A 16,493-nucleotide genomic window follows, 5' to 3' on the forward strand; every position below is an offset into this window, starting at 1 on the left:
CTTAAAAATCTCTTCCAGGATTATCAACAACTTTTGAGAAATTTAACTTTTGTAAAACGCTTCAAATCTCTTAAGACACACTAAATAAATAAAAGGAATTTAAGGAAAAACAAACAAACAAAGAAAAAATACCCAAGTACCTGGGAAATTACCAACAGGACACCTGCTCCAGAAGTAAATGTCACTGATTTGAAAGACATTTTAAAATTATGTGCAGCTCCCATGGAGGGCAGAGGAGTCAGATCTCCCTGGAGGGCAAGAATGGGTGCTGGAAAAATGAAGTAAGGTCCTCCACAAGAACTGTACACACTCTCACCGCAAAGCCATGGCTCCAGCCCTTTTCCTTTTCTCAATTGTGAAATAAGCATTACTGAGTAAATGTAGGATTGAATATTCTTTTTTTATTTTTTAATCTTTAGAGACAGTATAGCACATATCCCGGTCTAGCCTTTAACTCTCTATACACTCAAGAATGACCTTGAACTTCTGACCCTCCTGCTTCTACTTTTAGAGTACCGGGATCTCACACACACACACACACACACACACACACACACACACACACACACACCCACACACACACACACACACCCACCCCAATAACAGTGGGTTTACATGCTGTTCAGGGTGAAACCTAGGGCTTTGTGCTTCCTAGACACTTTACTGCTGAGACATATCCTTGGCCATAAATAATACTTTTTACAGTGTGACTGAATACATTTAAAAAAATAAATGAACATTCTTTAAAAAAAAAAAAAACAGTGCAAGTATAGGCAGTGAAATTCCATTTTCAGGAAGAACATTCATTTCAAAGATTTTTAAACTGACTTATATTTAGCTCATTTTATTCAAATCATAACTTATGTACATGTGATTTGCATTAAATCCAATTGGTATTTTAAACAATGTGATAAATTACTTCACAAACTTGATTTTTAGATATCAGAGGCCAGCTTTACTATTTTTTTAGAAGCCAGAAATCTTTTTTCCCACCTGCTGTGCATTGTTTGTTATTTATGGTCTCACTATGTAGACCAGGCTGTCCTTAAATGTTAGTGCTTGGATTATGGGTATAAAGCCCCCCACTGGGCTTGCAATGTCAGTATTTTTAATCAAACACATTCAAATGCTATTTAGTCTAAGTTACCTGAGGCAGCTACCCCATTACTGTTTAAAACACTTTAAAACCTCCCATTAGAAATTACTGTCAGACCTTCCTGCATGTTCTTTTAGAAATGTTCAATATTACTTCAAAGTAAGAATACTCAGTATCATTCCTCTACAATGAAATTCTGAATGAACATTAATATCCTAATATTTGGTTGTTAAAAGCCATAAAGTATGACAAATGTTCTGTGATTCTGTGATCCAGGTACTAGAGCAGTCACACAAAGGAAGTAGAACTGTGAGTGCCAGAGACTGTGGGGCGTTTAAGGGTGGACTCACTGGTAAATGTTTAGCCTCAGATTGAGAAAATGAAAACACTTCTTTAAAAAAAATGCTAGGAACAAAAAACCCAGGATAGCTAAAGCTATCCTCAACAATAAAAGGACTTCAGGGGGAATCACTATCCCTGAACTCAAGCAGTATTACAGAGCAATAGTGATAAAAACTGCATGGTATTGGTACAGAGACAGACAGATAGACCAATGGAATAGAATTGAAGACCCAGAAATGAACCCACACACCTATGGTCACTTGATTTTTGACAAAGGAGCCAAAACCATCCAATGGAAAAAAGATAGCATTTTCAGCAAATGGTGCTGGTTCAACTGGAGGGCAACATGTAGAAGAATGCAGATCGATCCATGCTTATCACCCTGTACAAAGCTTAAGTCCAAGTGGATCAAGGACCTCCACATCAAACCAGACACACTCAAACTAATAGAAGAAAAACTAGGGAAACATCTGGAACACATGGGCACTGGAAAAAATTTCCTGAACAAAACACCAATGGCTTATGCTCTAAGATCAAGAATCGACAAATGGGATCTCATAAAACTGCAAAGCTTCTGTAAGGCAAAGGACACTGTGGTTAGGACAAAACGGCAACCAACAGATTGGGAAAAGATCTTTACCAATCCTACAACAGATAGAGGCCTTATATCCAAAATATACAAAGAACTCAAGAAGTTAGACCGCAGGGAAACAAATAACCCTATTAAAAAATGGGATTCAGAGCTAAACAAAGAATTCACAGCTGAGGAATGCCGAATGGCTGAGAAACACCTAAAGAAATGTTCAACATCTTTAGTCATAAGGGAAATGCAAATCAAAATAACCCTGAGATTTCACCTCACACCAGTGCGATTGGCTAAGATCAAAAACTCAGGTGACAGCAGATGCTGGCGAGGATGTGGAGAAAGAGGAACACTCCTCCATTGTTGGTGGGATTGCAGACTGGTAAAACCATTCTGGAAATCAGTCTGGAGGTCCCTCAGAAAATTGGACATTGAACTGCCTGAGGATCCAGCTATACCTCTCTTGGGCATATACCCAAAAGATGCCTCAACATATAAAAGAGACACGTGCTCCACTATGTTCATCGCAGCCTTATTTATAATAGCCAGAAAATGGAAAGAACCCAGATGCCCTTCAACAGAGGAATGGATACAGAAAATGTGGTACATCTACACAATGGAATATTACTCAGCTATCAAAAACAACGAGTTTATGAAATTCGTAGGCAAATGGTTGGAACTGGAAAATATCATCCTGAGTGAGCTAACCCAATCACAGAAAGACATACATGGTATGCACTCATTGATAAGTGGCTATTAGCCCAAATGCTTGAATTACCCTAGATCCCTAGAACAAACGAAACTCAAGACGGATGATCAAAATGTGAATGCTTCACTCCTTCTTTAAATGAGGAAAAAGAATACCCTTGGCAGGGAAGGGAGAGGCAAAGATTAAAACAGAGACTTAAGGAACACCCATTCAGAGCCTGCCCCACATGTGGCCCATACATATACAGCCACCCAATTAGACAAGATGGATGAAGCAAAGAAGTGCAGACCGACAGGAGCCGGATGTAGATCGCTCCTGACAGACAGAATACAGCAAATACAGAGGCGAATGCCAGCAGCAAACCACTGAACTGAGAATAGGTCCCCTATTGAAGGAATCAGAGAAAGAACTGGAAGAGCTTGAAGGGGCTCGAGACCCCAAAAGTACAACAATGCCAAGCAACCAGAGCTTCCAGGGACTAAGCCACTACCTAAAGACTATACATGGACTGACCCTGGACTCTGACCCCATAGGTAGCAATGAATATCCTAGTAAGAGCACCAGTGGAAGGGGAAGCCCTGGGTCCTGCTAAGACTGAACCCCCAGTGAACTAGTCTATGGGGGGAGGGCGGCAATGGGGGGAGGGTTGGGAGGGGAACACCCATAAGGAAGGGGAGGGGGGAGGGGGATGTTTGCCCGGAAACGGGGAAAGGGAATAACACTCGAAATGTATATAAGAAATACTCAAGTTAATAAAAAAAAATGCTAGGGAGGGTTGCTAATTGTGAATGTACTTGGAATGACACACTTTTTTTTTGGGGGGGGGTTCTTTTTTTTTTTCGGAGCTGGGGACCGAACCCAGGGCCTTGCGCTTCCTAGGCAAGCGCTCTACCACTGAGCTAAATCCCCAACCCCGGAATGACACACTTAAAGATGCTTAAATGGGACTCAAGTATAGCTCAATTGGTGAGCATCTCTCGTCCCCTCACTCTAGCGAGCACAAAGCCCTGAGTTCCATCCCTAACATTTTATAAACTTGGTCCTTCTTGGCTAAACAGTAAGTTTAAGGCCAACTTGGCCCACATAAAATACTGTCTTAAAAAGAAAGCAAAAGGGTGAGGATCATAATATGTATTTTTACACTCACATGAGGCCAGCCTTGTAGTCACTGAAATGTGATTTGAATAGGTCACTTTTGCTAATCTCTTACCTAATGTGACCGTGTAAGTCACAAAACTTCAAGTGCTTTAGAATGAGGCCACATTACATACTTTATGAGTTACTTTGCATACCAAATGTCATCATTGGCTTTTACCCACCACCAAGTCAATGGAACAAGTGAATTCTTTACAGTACTTCATCCTTTTCGAACAGGTTCAACACTCGTTTACTCAAACAAGATTAAAAACTATGAAATCACAAAGGAATTCATTAGACTGCACTACTATTTGAAGAAAAAGGTTAATATTAATATGGAAGAAAAATTAACAGAGAAAAATTTAAATGTATGCATATAAATGAGTGTCCATAACCATGAGATGTGAATGTGCAAAATGTCCCCGATGAGTTTTAGAAAACATGGAGCAGTCTTAGAGTAATCCAGGAAGGCTACTCTGGTCTCTGTTGATGAGGATAATGGAGAATCTGGAAGCACCTGGCTAAGAATGGGTTGAGGCTACAGTCTGGTAGGGAAACCTCAGATGGGAAATAGAAATAGCAGGTTTTAAAACCACAAGTTGGGGCTGGAGACATGGCTCAGCGGTTAAGAGCACTGACTGCTCTTCCAGAGGTCCCGAGTTCAATTCCCAGCAACCACATGGTGGCTCACAACCATCTGTAATGGGATCTGATGCCACCTTCTGGTGTGTCTCAAGACAGTGATTAGTGTACTCACATACATAAAATAAATAAATCAATTAAAAACAAAAAACAAAAAAAACCCACGAGTTGGCAAAGTGTTAAGTGGTCTACCAGCCTTACCTGACATTGGCAGGAAGGCTGGAAAGAGCTACAGAAAAGTCAGTGAAGACTAATAGACCCCTCAAACAAAACCAACCAACTCTCACTGTGAAGATCACGAGAAAACTGTTAAAGCACAAAGTTCTGCTCCTGCTTCTGATGTCACCTACCCAGAAACAGAGACATTCTCACCCCGAGATCCTCTTCACCTGTGGGTCGCAATCCCTTTGGGGTCAAACAACTTTTTCACAGGGATCACAAATTAGATACCCTGCTTATCAGATATTACATTATGGTCCATAACAGCAGCAAAATTACAGTTACGAAATAGGAACTAAAATAATTTTATGGTTGGAGGTACCCACCTGAGGGACTGTATTAAATGGTTGCAGCATTAGGAATGTTGAGAATCACTACGCTAGACTTTTGAGTTTTGACCTGTCTGAGAAACAGAAGATCCCACCCCTCCCCTTGAATGGAGTAAACGAGAGAGAGAGAGAGAGAGAGAGAGAGAGAGAGAGAGAGAGAGAGAGAGAGAGAGAGAGAGAGGGAGCCTGAGAAGCTGCAGAACCTGGGCCCCCACCTCCTCGCCTATGAAGATGCTCTTTCCATAAGGGAATCAATCTGCTGCAGCCTCCCTCCAGCACTGCTCCACCGAGGATACTGAACTGCCACCTGTTTGTTGTGCAGATATTTAAACTTCTTACTCCTTTATACTTTGTGTACACTGTACTAATAAAACATTTGCAAGCCAGGCAGTGGTGGCACACGTCTTTAATCCCAGCACTCAGGAGGCAGAGGCAGGCAGCTTTCTCTTAGTTTGAGGCCAGCCTGGTCTACAGAGTAAATTCCAGGACAGCCAGGGCTACATAGAGAAGCCCTGTCTTGAAAAACAAAAACCAAAACTAAACAAACAAAGCAAAAAACCCCCAAGACCAAAAAACCCCCAACGAACAAACAAAAAAACAAAAAAGAGCAAAACCACAAAAGGTGAGTATAGAAAAAAAAGTTTTAGAAAATCTTCCAATGAAAAAAAGATTAGATTCGACTTGCATTAAAACTTCTTAAAAACAAACAAACAAACAAAAAAACCTTAAACAAATGAAAATTCTAAATCACAAAAGCCTGAAGATGTTTGTGATGCAAACAACTGGAAACCAACAACCCACGAGAACAGTGAACAAAGGTAACAAAATAGGCAAACCACAGAGGAGAAGCCACAAGCACAACAGGCACACAGAAATATCTTCCAGTAACACAGGGGGTGAGCACTACAGCACTGGGGTAGTACTTTAAAGGCTGGCAGAACCTTTCATGCCTGATACCCATATAAAAGAGAAACAAATGTCTGAATATGAAGTAAAATAGCCACTTGAGTTGAAGATTCAAAAGAATCCTACAATGCAACAATTGTGGGTTTTGTTGGGACGTTACAAAAAACGTGGGTTATAGATAAAGAAGAAATGTCATTTTGAGGAAATGGTAACTGCAGTGCTAGGGATGTAGATATGACGTTAACACAGTCAGTGCTCATAGATGATGAGTGACACTTTCTCGTTTGCTTTGTCTCTGTATGTACAATGCTTTTATCTTTGTAAAAATATTAGCTACTATCTTTAAAACTAATAATTTGTAGGCTGGGGGAAAACAGTGATTGAACTTTTCTTACCACTCTTGCTTACTAAAACGTCTTAATACAATCTTCAGACCGGAAAGTAAATGAAAGAGGTGGCAGAATCACATTATCTGCTTCCCAATATATATGACCTAGTATTCAGTCTATGTCCTTTTAGGGCTAGTAAAGAAACAATGTTTGGCTATAAGGCAGTCTTTTACCACATAAGAGCAGGGAAACTGTCATTCTCAGCATCTATTGTCAGCAGGGACTGTCTCACACCCCAGCACTGTTGCTATTTCTCTAAGATGGCCTTTCTTCTCCATCTTTGTATCCACATCCTTACTATCATTCACTAATTTACAGAATATGTTCTCAAAGAGTTCACTGACTAACAGGAAGAAAAGATACACAAACACGAGCCCTTTAGTAAGAGATATAAATGTTTTAATAGTGTTTAGAGACCTGACAGATCTCATTAGATACAGAAAAGGTCTTTGACAAAGTCCAAAACCTCTTCATGATAGAAATCCTGGAGAGATTAGGGATACAAGAGACATAATCAACATAGTGAAGGCAGTTTACAGGAAGCCCATAGACAACATCAACTTACATGAAGAGAACCATAAGACAATTCCACTAATATCAGAAACAAGATTTCTCCATATCTATTCAATACAGTACTTTAATTTTTAGGTAATGCAATAACAAAACTGAAGTAGATCAAGGGGATAGAAATTAAGAAGTCAAGGTATTGTTACCTGCAGGTGACATTATAGTATATATAACTGAACCTAAAAATTCTACCAGAGAACTTGTATAGTGGATGAACACTTTCAGCAGCACGATGACTAGAAATAACATTAACTAAAAAAGTAGATCAATCAATCTATCAATGAGTCAGTCAATCAGTAGCCTTCTTATATACAAATGACAAATGGACTGAGAAAGAAATCAAGGAAACAACACCCTTCACTATAGCCACAAATTATATAAAATATCTTGGAGAAACTCTAAACAAGCAAGTGCGAGACTTGTATTAAAATTTTCAAGTTATTTAAGAAAGAACTTGAAGAAGAAAACATCAGAAGATGAAAAGACCTCCCATGCTCATAGATCAGTAGGATTAACATCATTAAAAGGGCCATCCTACCAAAAGCAAATTACAGATTAAATGCAATACCCATCAAAATTCCAATACAATTCTTTACAGAACTTGAAAAGACAAGTCTCAACTCTATCAGAAAAAACAAAAACCCTAGGACAGCTAAAATAATAAAAGAATTGTAAAAATAAAATAAAAACAATGAAAGAACTGTGGGAGTCCCACCATCATGACTTCAAGATGTACTACAGAACTATAGTAATAAAATCAACAGACACATTGATCAATCAAATCAAAGACTCAGACATAAGTTCACAAACCTATGGTCACCTGATTTTTAATAAAGACAAAAACAAAGACAAAAACACATGCTAGAAAAAAGCATCTTCAAATGGTACTGGTCATGTCTGCATGTAGAAGAATACAAATAGACTCATATTTATCATACTGCACAAAACTCAAGTCCAGGTGGATCAAAGACCTCAATGTAAAACCAGATACACTGAATCTGATAGAAGAAAAATTAGGGAATAGCTTTGAACACATTAGCACAGAAGATGAAATAAAAAATTAATAAATGGTACCTCATGAAACTGAAAAGCTTCTGTAAGGCAAAGGACACTGTCAATAGGACATAGCTTCAGCCTACAGTGGGAGAAAAAGTTTTTACCAACTATACATTAGAGAGAAGACTAATATCCAAAATATATAAAGAACTCAAGAAACTAGACATCAACAAACCAAACAGGGTTTATACTGGGCAGTGTAAAATCAATTTAAAAACAGGGTATACACTGGGCAGTGGTGGCATATCTCAGCACTCAGTAGGCAGAGGCAGGTGGATCTCTGTGAATCTGAGGCCAGCCTGGTCTACAGAAAGTTTCAGGACAGCCAAGGCTACACAGTAAAACCCTGTCTTGAAAAAACAAACCATTTTTACTATGCTAATCCTACCAAAAGCAATCTACAGACTCAATGCAATCCCCATCAAAATATCAACACAATTCTTCAAAGACATAGAAAGAGCAACTTTCAATTTCATATGGGAAAACCAAAAAACCCAGGAGAGTGAAAACAATTCTTAACAATAAAGAACTTCTGGAGGACTCATCATCCCTGACCTCAAGCTATACTACAGAACAATAATGATAAAAACTGCATGGTATTGGTACACAGACAGACAGGTTGATTAATGGAATAGAACTGAAGACCCAGAAATAAAACACACACTTTTGGATACTTGATCTTTGACAAGTAAGCCAAAAATATACAATGGAAAAAAGAATGTATCTTCAATAAATGGTGCTGGTCTAACTGGCAGTTTATATGTAGAAAAATGATAATAGATCTGTAAGATGATGTCATTACACAGGTGAAGGCAGGTACAAGATAGAACGAGGTCATTGGATAAGAAGAAAGGATGGGCGGGAGAATAGTTTTAGAAGGGAGGAGACTGGAACCGAAGGGAGGAGAGAAGCACAGAGAAAACATGGAGGCAGATGTTAAGATTCCTCTCTGCACATTTACAGGTTGTTATGAATACTCTTAAGGGATGGATGTGTACAGGGCTTTTTATGTCTAGGTGGGCAATTATATATTTTCAATTGAATCAGAGGTTATTGTGTTATGTGTTCTTTCATGTGGCAATTTAAGTTCAAGAGAGTATGTGGTGGCTGGAGACACTGGACCACCATGGAATTGGGATATATATTTTTGGCATGGTGGAAACCTGCCTTGGGAACTACATGGGTAGAGAGATTGTTGCCAGGTTCAGAGAGAAGCTATCGGCAGAGTGATATGGGATAGAGCAAAGCAGGGAGAGGCTCTGCTGACTGAGATGAAGATATGTACCAAATACCTTGGGGCACTATAGTGCTGGACCTACTGCAGGGTAAACGGTAGCTTTTTTTTTTTAAATAATTTTACAGCAACATAGATCCACATTTGTCACCTTGCACAAAGCTTAAGTCTAAGTGGATCAAGGACCTCAACATAAAACCAGATACAGTGAATCTAATAGAAGAGAAAATGGAAAAGAGCCTCGAACTCATTGGCACGGGGGTGGGGGATAAACAGAGGCTCATGTTCTAAGATCAGGAATTGATAAATGGGACCTCATGAAATTAGAAAGCTTCTATAAGGTAAAGGACATGGTCAACAGGACAAATCAGCAACCTATAGATTGGGAAAAATCTTCACTAACTCTACGTTTGATAGAGGGCTAATATCCAAAATATATATAAAGAACTCAAGAAGATAACCTCCAAAAAAGCAAAGAACCCATTCAAAAAAATGGGATATAGAGCTAAACAGAGAATTCACAACAAAGGAATCTCAAATGGCACTTAAAAAAAAATGTTCAAAGTCTTTAGTGATCAGGGAAATGCAAATCAAAATGACCCTGAGATTCCACCTTACATCAATCAGAATCGCTAAGATAAAAAACTCAGGTAACAGCAAATGTTGGCAAGGATGTGGAGGAGGAACACTCTTCCATTGCTGGTAGGTTTGCAAACTGGTATAACCACTCTGGAAATCAATCTGGGGGTTCCTCAGAAAATTGGAAATAGATCTACCTGAAGACCCAGCTATACCACTCCTGGGCATATACCCAAAAGATGCTCCACCATACCACAAAGGACAGTGCTCTACTATATTCATAGAGGCCTTATTTGTGATAGCCAGAAGCTGGAAACAACTCAGATGTCACACAGTGGAAGAATGGATATAGAAAATGTGGATCATTTACACAATGGGATACTACTTAATTATTAAGAATGAGGACAACATGAGTTTTTCAGGAAATGGATGGAACTAAAAAATATCATCCTGAATAAGGTAACTCAGACCCAAAAGGATATGCATGGTATGTACTCACTAATAAGTGGATATTAGCCAAAAAAGTACAGAATCCACAGAACTCAAGAAAGTTAACAAGCTTAAGGGCCCAAGTGAGGATGCTTCAATCCTACTTGAGTGAGAGAAGGAAACAATCACAGATGACAGGAAGGGAGGGATCTGGGTAGGTGTGGAAACATGATCAGGTATTGGGGGGTGGAAACAGGAGAGAAGCCCTGAGAGCCAGCAGAAAGAATGAAAATATGCAACCTTAGAAAATGGGAGGTAGGGGGACCCTCTAGAATGACCCAGAGCCCTGCTCATGCTGGTGAGAATGAGAAACAAGGGAAGCACTCCTCCATTGCTGGTGGGAGTGCAAACTTGCCCAGACATTATGGAAACCAGTATGATTCCTCAGAATTGATCTATCTCAATACCCATCTATCCACTCTTGGACATTCACCTAAAGACACTCCATTCTATAAACATAGCTGAGCAAGTGCCCGTGTCACAATAGCCAGAAACTAGAAATAATCTAGATGTTCCTAAACAGATAAATGGATAAATATGGTACATTTACACAATGGAGTATATATAACTCAGCTTTTTTTAAAAAATGAATTTGCAGGCCAATAGATGGAAATAGAAAAAAAATCCTGAATGAAGTTAACTCAGACTCAGAAAGATAAATGTGGCAAGTACTTACTTATAAGTAGATATTGGTCATTAACTAAATGACAACCAAGCTATAATCCAAAGACTCAGAGGTTGGATAATGAGGAGAAGTCTGGCGGGGACACATGACTCTTCCTGGGAGGGGGAAATGGATTTTACGAGTAGACTGGGGTGGGGAGAGGGGTGAGGATGAGACTGTTGGGAGTCATGTGTGGTGGGAGGTGGGGTGGAGTGTGAGAATACTAGAAGAGACAGCTGGAATTGGAAGGCATTTGCAGGATGGTGTGGAAATGTAGTTCAGTGAAAACTTCCTGGACTCTAGGAAGGTGATGCTAACCAAGACTCTCAGTAATGAGGGATATAGGGTCTCAACTGGCCATCTCTTGTAGCCAGGCAAAGCTTCCAGTAGTGGGGCAAGGTTGCATTCAATTGAATTGGCCAAAAGGGTCCCTGAAAAACCCCCAACCACCCAGGCTGTTGTTGAGACAAAGGATGGCTCTCTGCAAAGTGACAGTAGTGCTCCATTTGCTAAGGACAACATGCGCACAACTCACTGAACATGGATAAGTTGAGCTGATGCCTACACGGAACTTTCACCCTATCTTCTAGTCTCTGGTGTGGGAAGGTACTCTGCATTACTGAAAGAGAAACATGGCACCAACCCCGCCAGCCACAAAACATGTGGGAGTAGTCAACCAATATCTGATTTGAAAAGCCCACTCCATGAGAAAGAACCCACACCCAACACTGCTTGGGTAGCCAAGAACCAAAGACCTTAGAGACCTAGGGTAAAACCAAACACTACTGGTCTAAAAAGATCAGTACGGTGATTTCTAATGATCTTCAACTATACTCACAGATCAGTGCTTTATAGCCAGTCGTCATCAGAGAGGCTTCCACTGGTGGTAGATAAGAACAGATACAGAGACCCACAGGCAGACATCATGCAAAGAGAAAGTCTAAACTGGAGGTCTCCATCAAATCCCCCTCTCCATTTCCCACAAGTCCAGGGAATCCCATGAAAAAGGCAGAAAGATCGCAAGAGCCAAAGGATATGGTGGAAACCACAACAAGGCCCTCTGAATCAGTTAGGCAAGGTACATCTGAGCACACACAGACTGAAGCAGCAAGCAAGGGTCTTGATTAGTCTATCAAGTCCTCTGTGTGTACATCATAGCTATTAGCCTGGTATTTTCATGGGATTCCTTAGGGTGAGAACGAGTGAGTCTTGGACTCTTGTGCCCACTCTTGGGACTATTCCTCCTACTGGACTGTTGTGCCCAACTTCAATTTGATGGGTTTCACTTCATTTTATATTTTATTTTTTCATGTTTGATTGTTATCTCTTAGGGAGAGAAAACTATAATCAGGATATATTATATGAGAATAGATTCTAATTTCAATAAAAGAAAAAAAAGTTCTTGCTTTCAAAGAGTTCACTGTCTACTGTGAAGAAGGATACATGAACTAAGTCTAAGATGTAAGCCCTTTAATAGCATTTAGAAGTCTGAGAAACAGCAGGAGCTGTAAATGACTGGTGTACTTAAAAGACAGGGAATGGACGCCATGTCAGAACACTCTCTTAGGAAAACCTGTGAGGGGCTGAGAGCGCTCAGCCATTAGAGCTCTTACAGCTCTCGGAGGATCCAGGTTTGGTTTCCAGCACCCACATAATGGCTCACAACCACCTGTCAAGTCCCAGGGGATTTGACACCCTTTTCTGAACTCCACTGGCACTAGGCACACATATGGCACATATAAATATATGCTGGCAAAACACTGATACACATAAAATTAAATAAACAAACCTTAAAAGATTAAGGAAAAAAAACTCCTTTTAAAGGAAGATCAGGGGGCTGGGGATTTAGCTCAGTGGTAGAGCGCTTACCTAGGAAGCGCAAGGCCCTGGGTTCGGTCCCCAGCTCCGAAAAAAAGAACCAAAAAAAAAAAAAAATTTAAAGGAAGATCAGGTACCAGGTAGGGGACGGGATCCTCTAAGCTATTCTCCTAGGACTAACTACCAGCTGGTCACGCACTAAGCAATCACACAGTATTTCGAATATTCAAACAAAATAGGCATGTATAAAGATTTAAATTATATACAGAATCCAAAAAATGATCTTTAAACTTCTACATCTAAAATTCTGATTCTGTGACTCTTCAAACTTCAAACTACATCACAAAATATTCAGTATGCAAACAAGAAAAATGATGACAAGAGAGTTTATGTAATTGAATTGATGTTAAACTGTTCAAACAATTACTAATCTGACACCAGTAAAATTTCTGCAAAAGACCCTTACCCCAGAGTTGAAACAGTGTTCTCCCCTATAAAGCCTGACTTTCCAAGAATCAATAAATATTTTGTGATAATGGAAATAAGTTGCTTTAAGCTCCTAGGATGGAAATATAAATCAACTTTTAAAATGAATCTCTATACAAATATGCCTATATTTACTATGATATACTTATCAATTATCTTCACTTTAAAACTTTAATGGGCATGCTAAATGTTGATGAAGAATTACAAAGGAAACAATAGATAAGTTCCCCTCTTTATAGTAACCCCCCTTTCACGACCACACATTCTGAGAATTGTAACAAGGGTTCCCTTACCTGGTACGGACACGGAATGTGATATTCTCTGCAGCGTTCCTGTATCCATGTTGTTTCCCAGATGCCGCGGTAAGCTTGCTCATAAAAGTAACATCCAATTACAACCAAGAGTGGGACAAGGTAGAGAATGCTGAAAACACCGATCCGGATCATGAACTTCACTAACTTATCTTGGTTTTCCTTTTCTAATGGGATCTCAATCCGAACTCTGTTTAGGGATATAATGCCGGCTAAGAGGAGAGAAACCCCAACTACCACATACAGGCAGAGGGGAGCAAGAACAAAATATCTTAATGCATCTACGTCGTAGAGGCCGACAAAGCACACGCCACTAATATTGTCACCTTCAATTTTATTCATCGCTAAAAGGATGATAGTTAGAGTTCCGGGGATGCCCCAGGCACTGGCATGAAACAGCAATGCTTTTTTCTCAATAGCTTCACTGCCCCACTTTGGCACAGCTGCTAAAAACCATGTGATGGTAAGAATTACCCACCATACACTGCCAGCCATAGTGAAAAAATAGAGTACCATGAAGAGCATGGTACAGGCCTTATTGTGAGATCCTTGTGTCACTGTGGAAGCCTTATACTGTGCAGGGCTAGATGCATTGCAGGCTACTCGGTCCTCAAGCAAAAACCCAATGAAGAAAATTAATGACACCATCATGTAGCAGACTGCATAAAATATGATAGGTCTTTCAGGGTAACGGAATCTTGTGACGTCAATCAGAAAGGTTAAAAAAGTAAACAATGTGGCAGAGAGGCAAATGATTGAAATCAGGCCTATGAAATAGCGAGCAAATGACAGTTCTTCTCTCCTGAAGTACATATTGGGACATGGTGGTGAACAATCTCGCACGTGCAGAAAGGAATAGCCAAGGTCAGGATCAATTTTCAACTCTCGGGGACACCAAAAACCATAATCCCTCTGTACTGCCACTGGGGCTCCTTCAGTTGGATCTCCAACTAAATTCAAATCCACAAGTCGGGGATATGGCTCATCACAATCTGGAAACCTAAAATCAAAAGACAAGAACCACACTTACTTCCAGGGAAATCTGCCGCCATCACTTGACAATTTCAATTTCTAAATTTAGTATCTATGACCTCATCTATTCCTATCACTTACAATAAATAGAAATAAAGAAAATGGCATATTCTGGAGGGCTTCAAATAGATTTTAAATTACATTAGTCTTAAAATTAAATTTGTTTTACCTTCAAAATCAGCACTCCATTAAAACAGTCAATCCAGTCATTAATAATATACAACATGGAATGTGTACTTAGCATAATCTTTATAATTTCCAAATGTGCAATATGTGTGTGTGTGTGTGCGCGCAAATATATTTTACCAAAAGGATGGCAACTAAAAGTTCAAACCTAAGATTGAAAAATCTTCCTTTAATGCTTCCTTCCATGTCCACAGTGCTGTGAGCTAGATGAGTGGTGAACAACCTCACGAATGACTTACATTTCATGCACTCTCTATCATCTATGGGCGGCAATGCCAGGTTTAGAATCTAGGGCTTTTATGAATGCAAGTGCTCACCACTTAAGTGACCCCCAGCCCAGTCTCCATTTATCTTCCTAGGGAACTAACGGGCACCTAAGGTCTTTAATGTCACCTCACTTTTTCCTAACATCCTGACAACTTCTCATCAACCCACTGTACTCTTAAAGTCAGTTACTGCCAAACATGGCTATGCATAAAATTAAGGATTTTTTAAAAAGAAAGCTGTATGTCCCTATCACCACAAATCTTATTTCAGAAAGCTACAATGTCTTCCTTAGGACCGCTATCATTATAGCTCATAGCTGTATTTTCATTTCCATTTGGCTTCAGGCATTAAAAATATTTCCTTTTTGATTTCTTCAATGATGCATTCATCATTCTATAGTGTGCTGTTCAATCTACATGAGCCTATGTATTTTATAGTATCTCTAGGTGTTGATTTCTAGTTTTATTTCATTATAATCAAATCATAATTGTTTCACTTTTCTTATTTTGCTGATTCTTATTTGTGAGATTCCAGGGAAAGTTTAAAAGAAAGCAAGATCTGAACCCTGTAAGGGACCTAACACAAGGAACACATAAGAAGAGGATACAAAAAGGAAACAAGACTGACTGGTCTGATACAGTGTAATACAGCAGCTCGATACGATACTCTAAAGTTTAAATTAGATTCTAAATTAGATAATAAATGCCAGGATCTCAATTATTAAATTTGTCTTAAATATCTCAATTTTAACATTCCTAAAATGTATGTCTTTTGTTTTCTTAGTTCTCTGTAGGTACTCTCTGTTTAGCTTCCAGCAAATCAATCCCTATAGCCAATTAGTTATGAACTCTGCTGCTTTCCTCTGAATACTTTCAGACCTGCCTCACTTTCACTACCTCACCTGGCTGTTTTTGTTTTTTAAAAGTATTTACTATGCGCCAACTGGGCTCTCTACATAAACATGCTCAGGTTAAATCTGTCTGCCACATTGCTTTTTCTTCAAAAAAAATATGGAGCATTTTCAGTGTGCCTGATTCTTGTGAATGATGAAGACATGCAATGAATAGAACAAAGTCCCTGAAATAAATACACAGCATATTAATTTATAAGAAGTGGGTCAGAGCACTCCATTCGGAGAGCAGGACAAGTACAGAGGAAAGAATGAACTGAGATTCTCAACAAAAATATCATTTCAAGTGATAGGCAACAAAGCTTACACTAAGTAATGGAAAAAATAGAGTGTGTGGAAGAAATGGAGGATGTCTGTGGAGCTGAGGAATGAGTCCTATGGTCTGAATGTCCTCAAATCTCACGAGCTGAATTTTAATCTTCATTGTAGTGGGACTAGTTACGAAGGCAAAGAGTTTACCTCTTGCTTTCTACCTTTTACCATGTGAGGACATGGTATATGCCTCCACTACTTACTGTCAGATCACAGTCAAAATTACTTTA

At 39.4% G+C, this 16,493-nt stretch overlaps 1 protein-coding gene across 1 annotated transcript in view; it reads right to left on the bottom strand.

Moving 5' to 3' along the window:
* Positions 1–16,493, bottom strand: part of Fzd3 (frizzled class receptor 3) — a 76,508-nt gene that overhangs the window by 38,358 nt on the left and 21,657 nt on the right. Inside the window, 1 exon segment of the mRNA NM_153474.2 lies at positions 13,539–14,556. Coding sequence (NP_703204.2) covers positions 13,539–14,556 — 1,018 coding nt within the window.

The sequence above is a fragment of the Rattus norvegicus genome, chromosome 15, assembly GCF_021556685.1.
Source record: "Rattus norvegicus strain SHRSP/BbbUtx chromosome 15, alternate assembly SHRSP_T2T, whole genome shotgun sequence".
In the NCBI taxonomy this organism is placed as follows: domain Eukaryota; kingdom Metazoa; phylum Chordata; class Mammalia; order Rodentia; family Muridae; genus Rattus; species Rattus norvegicus.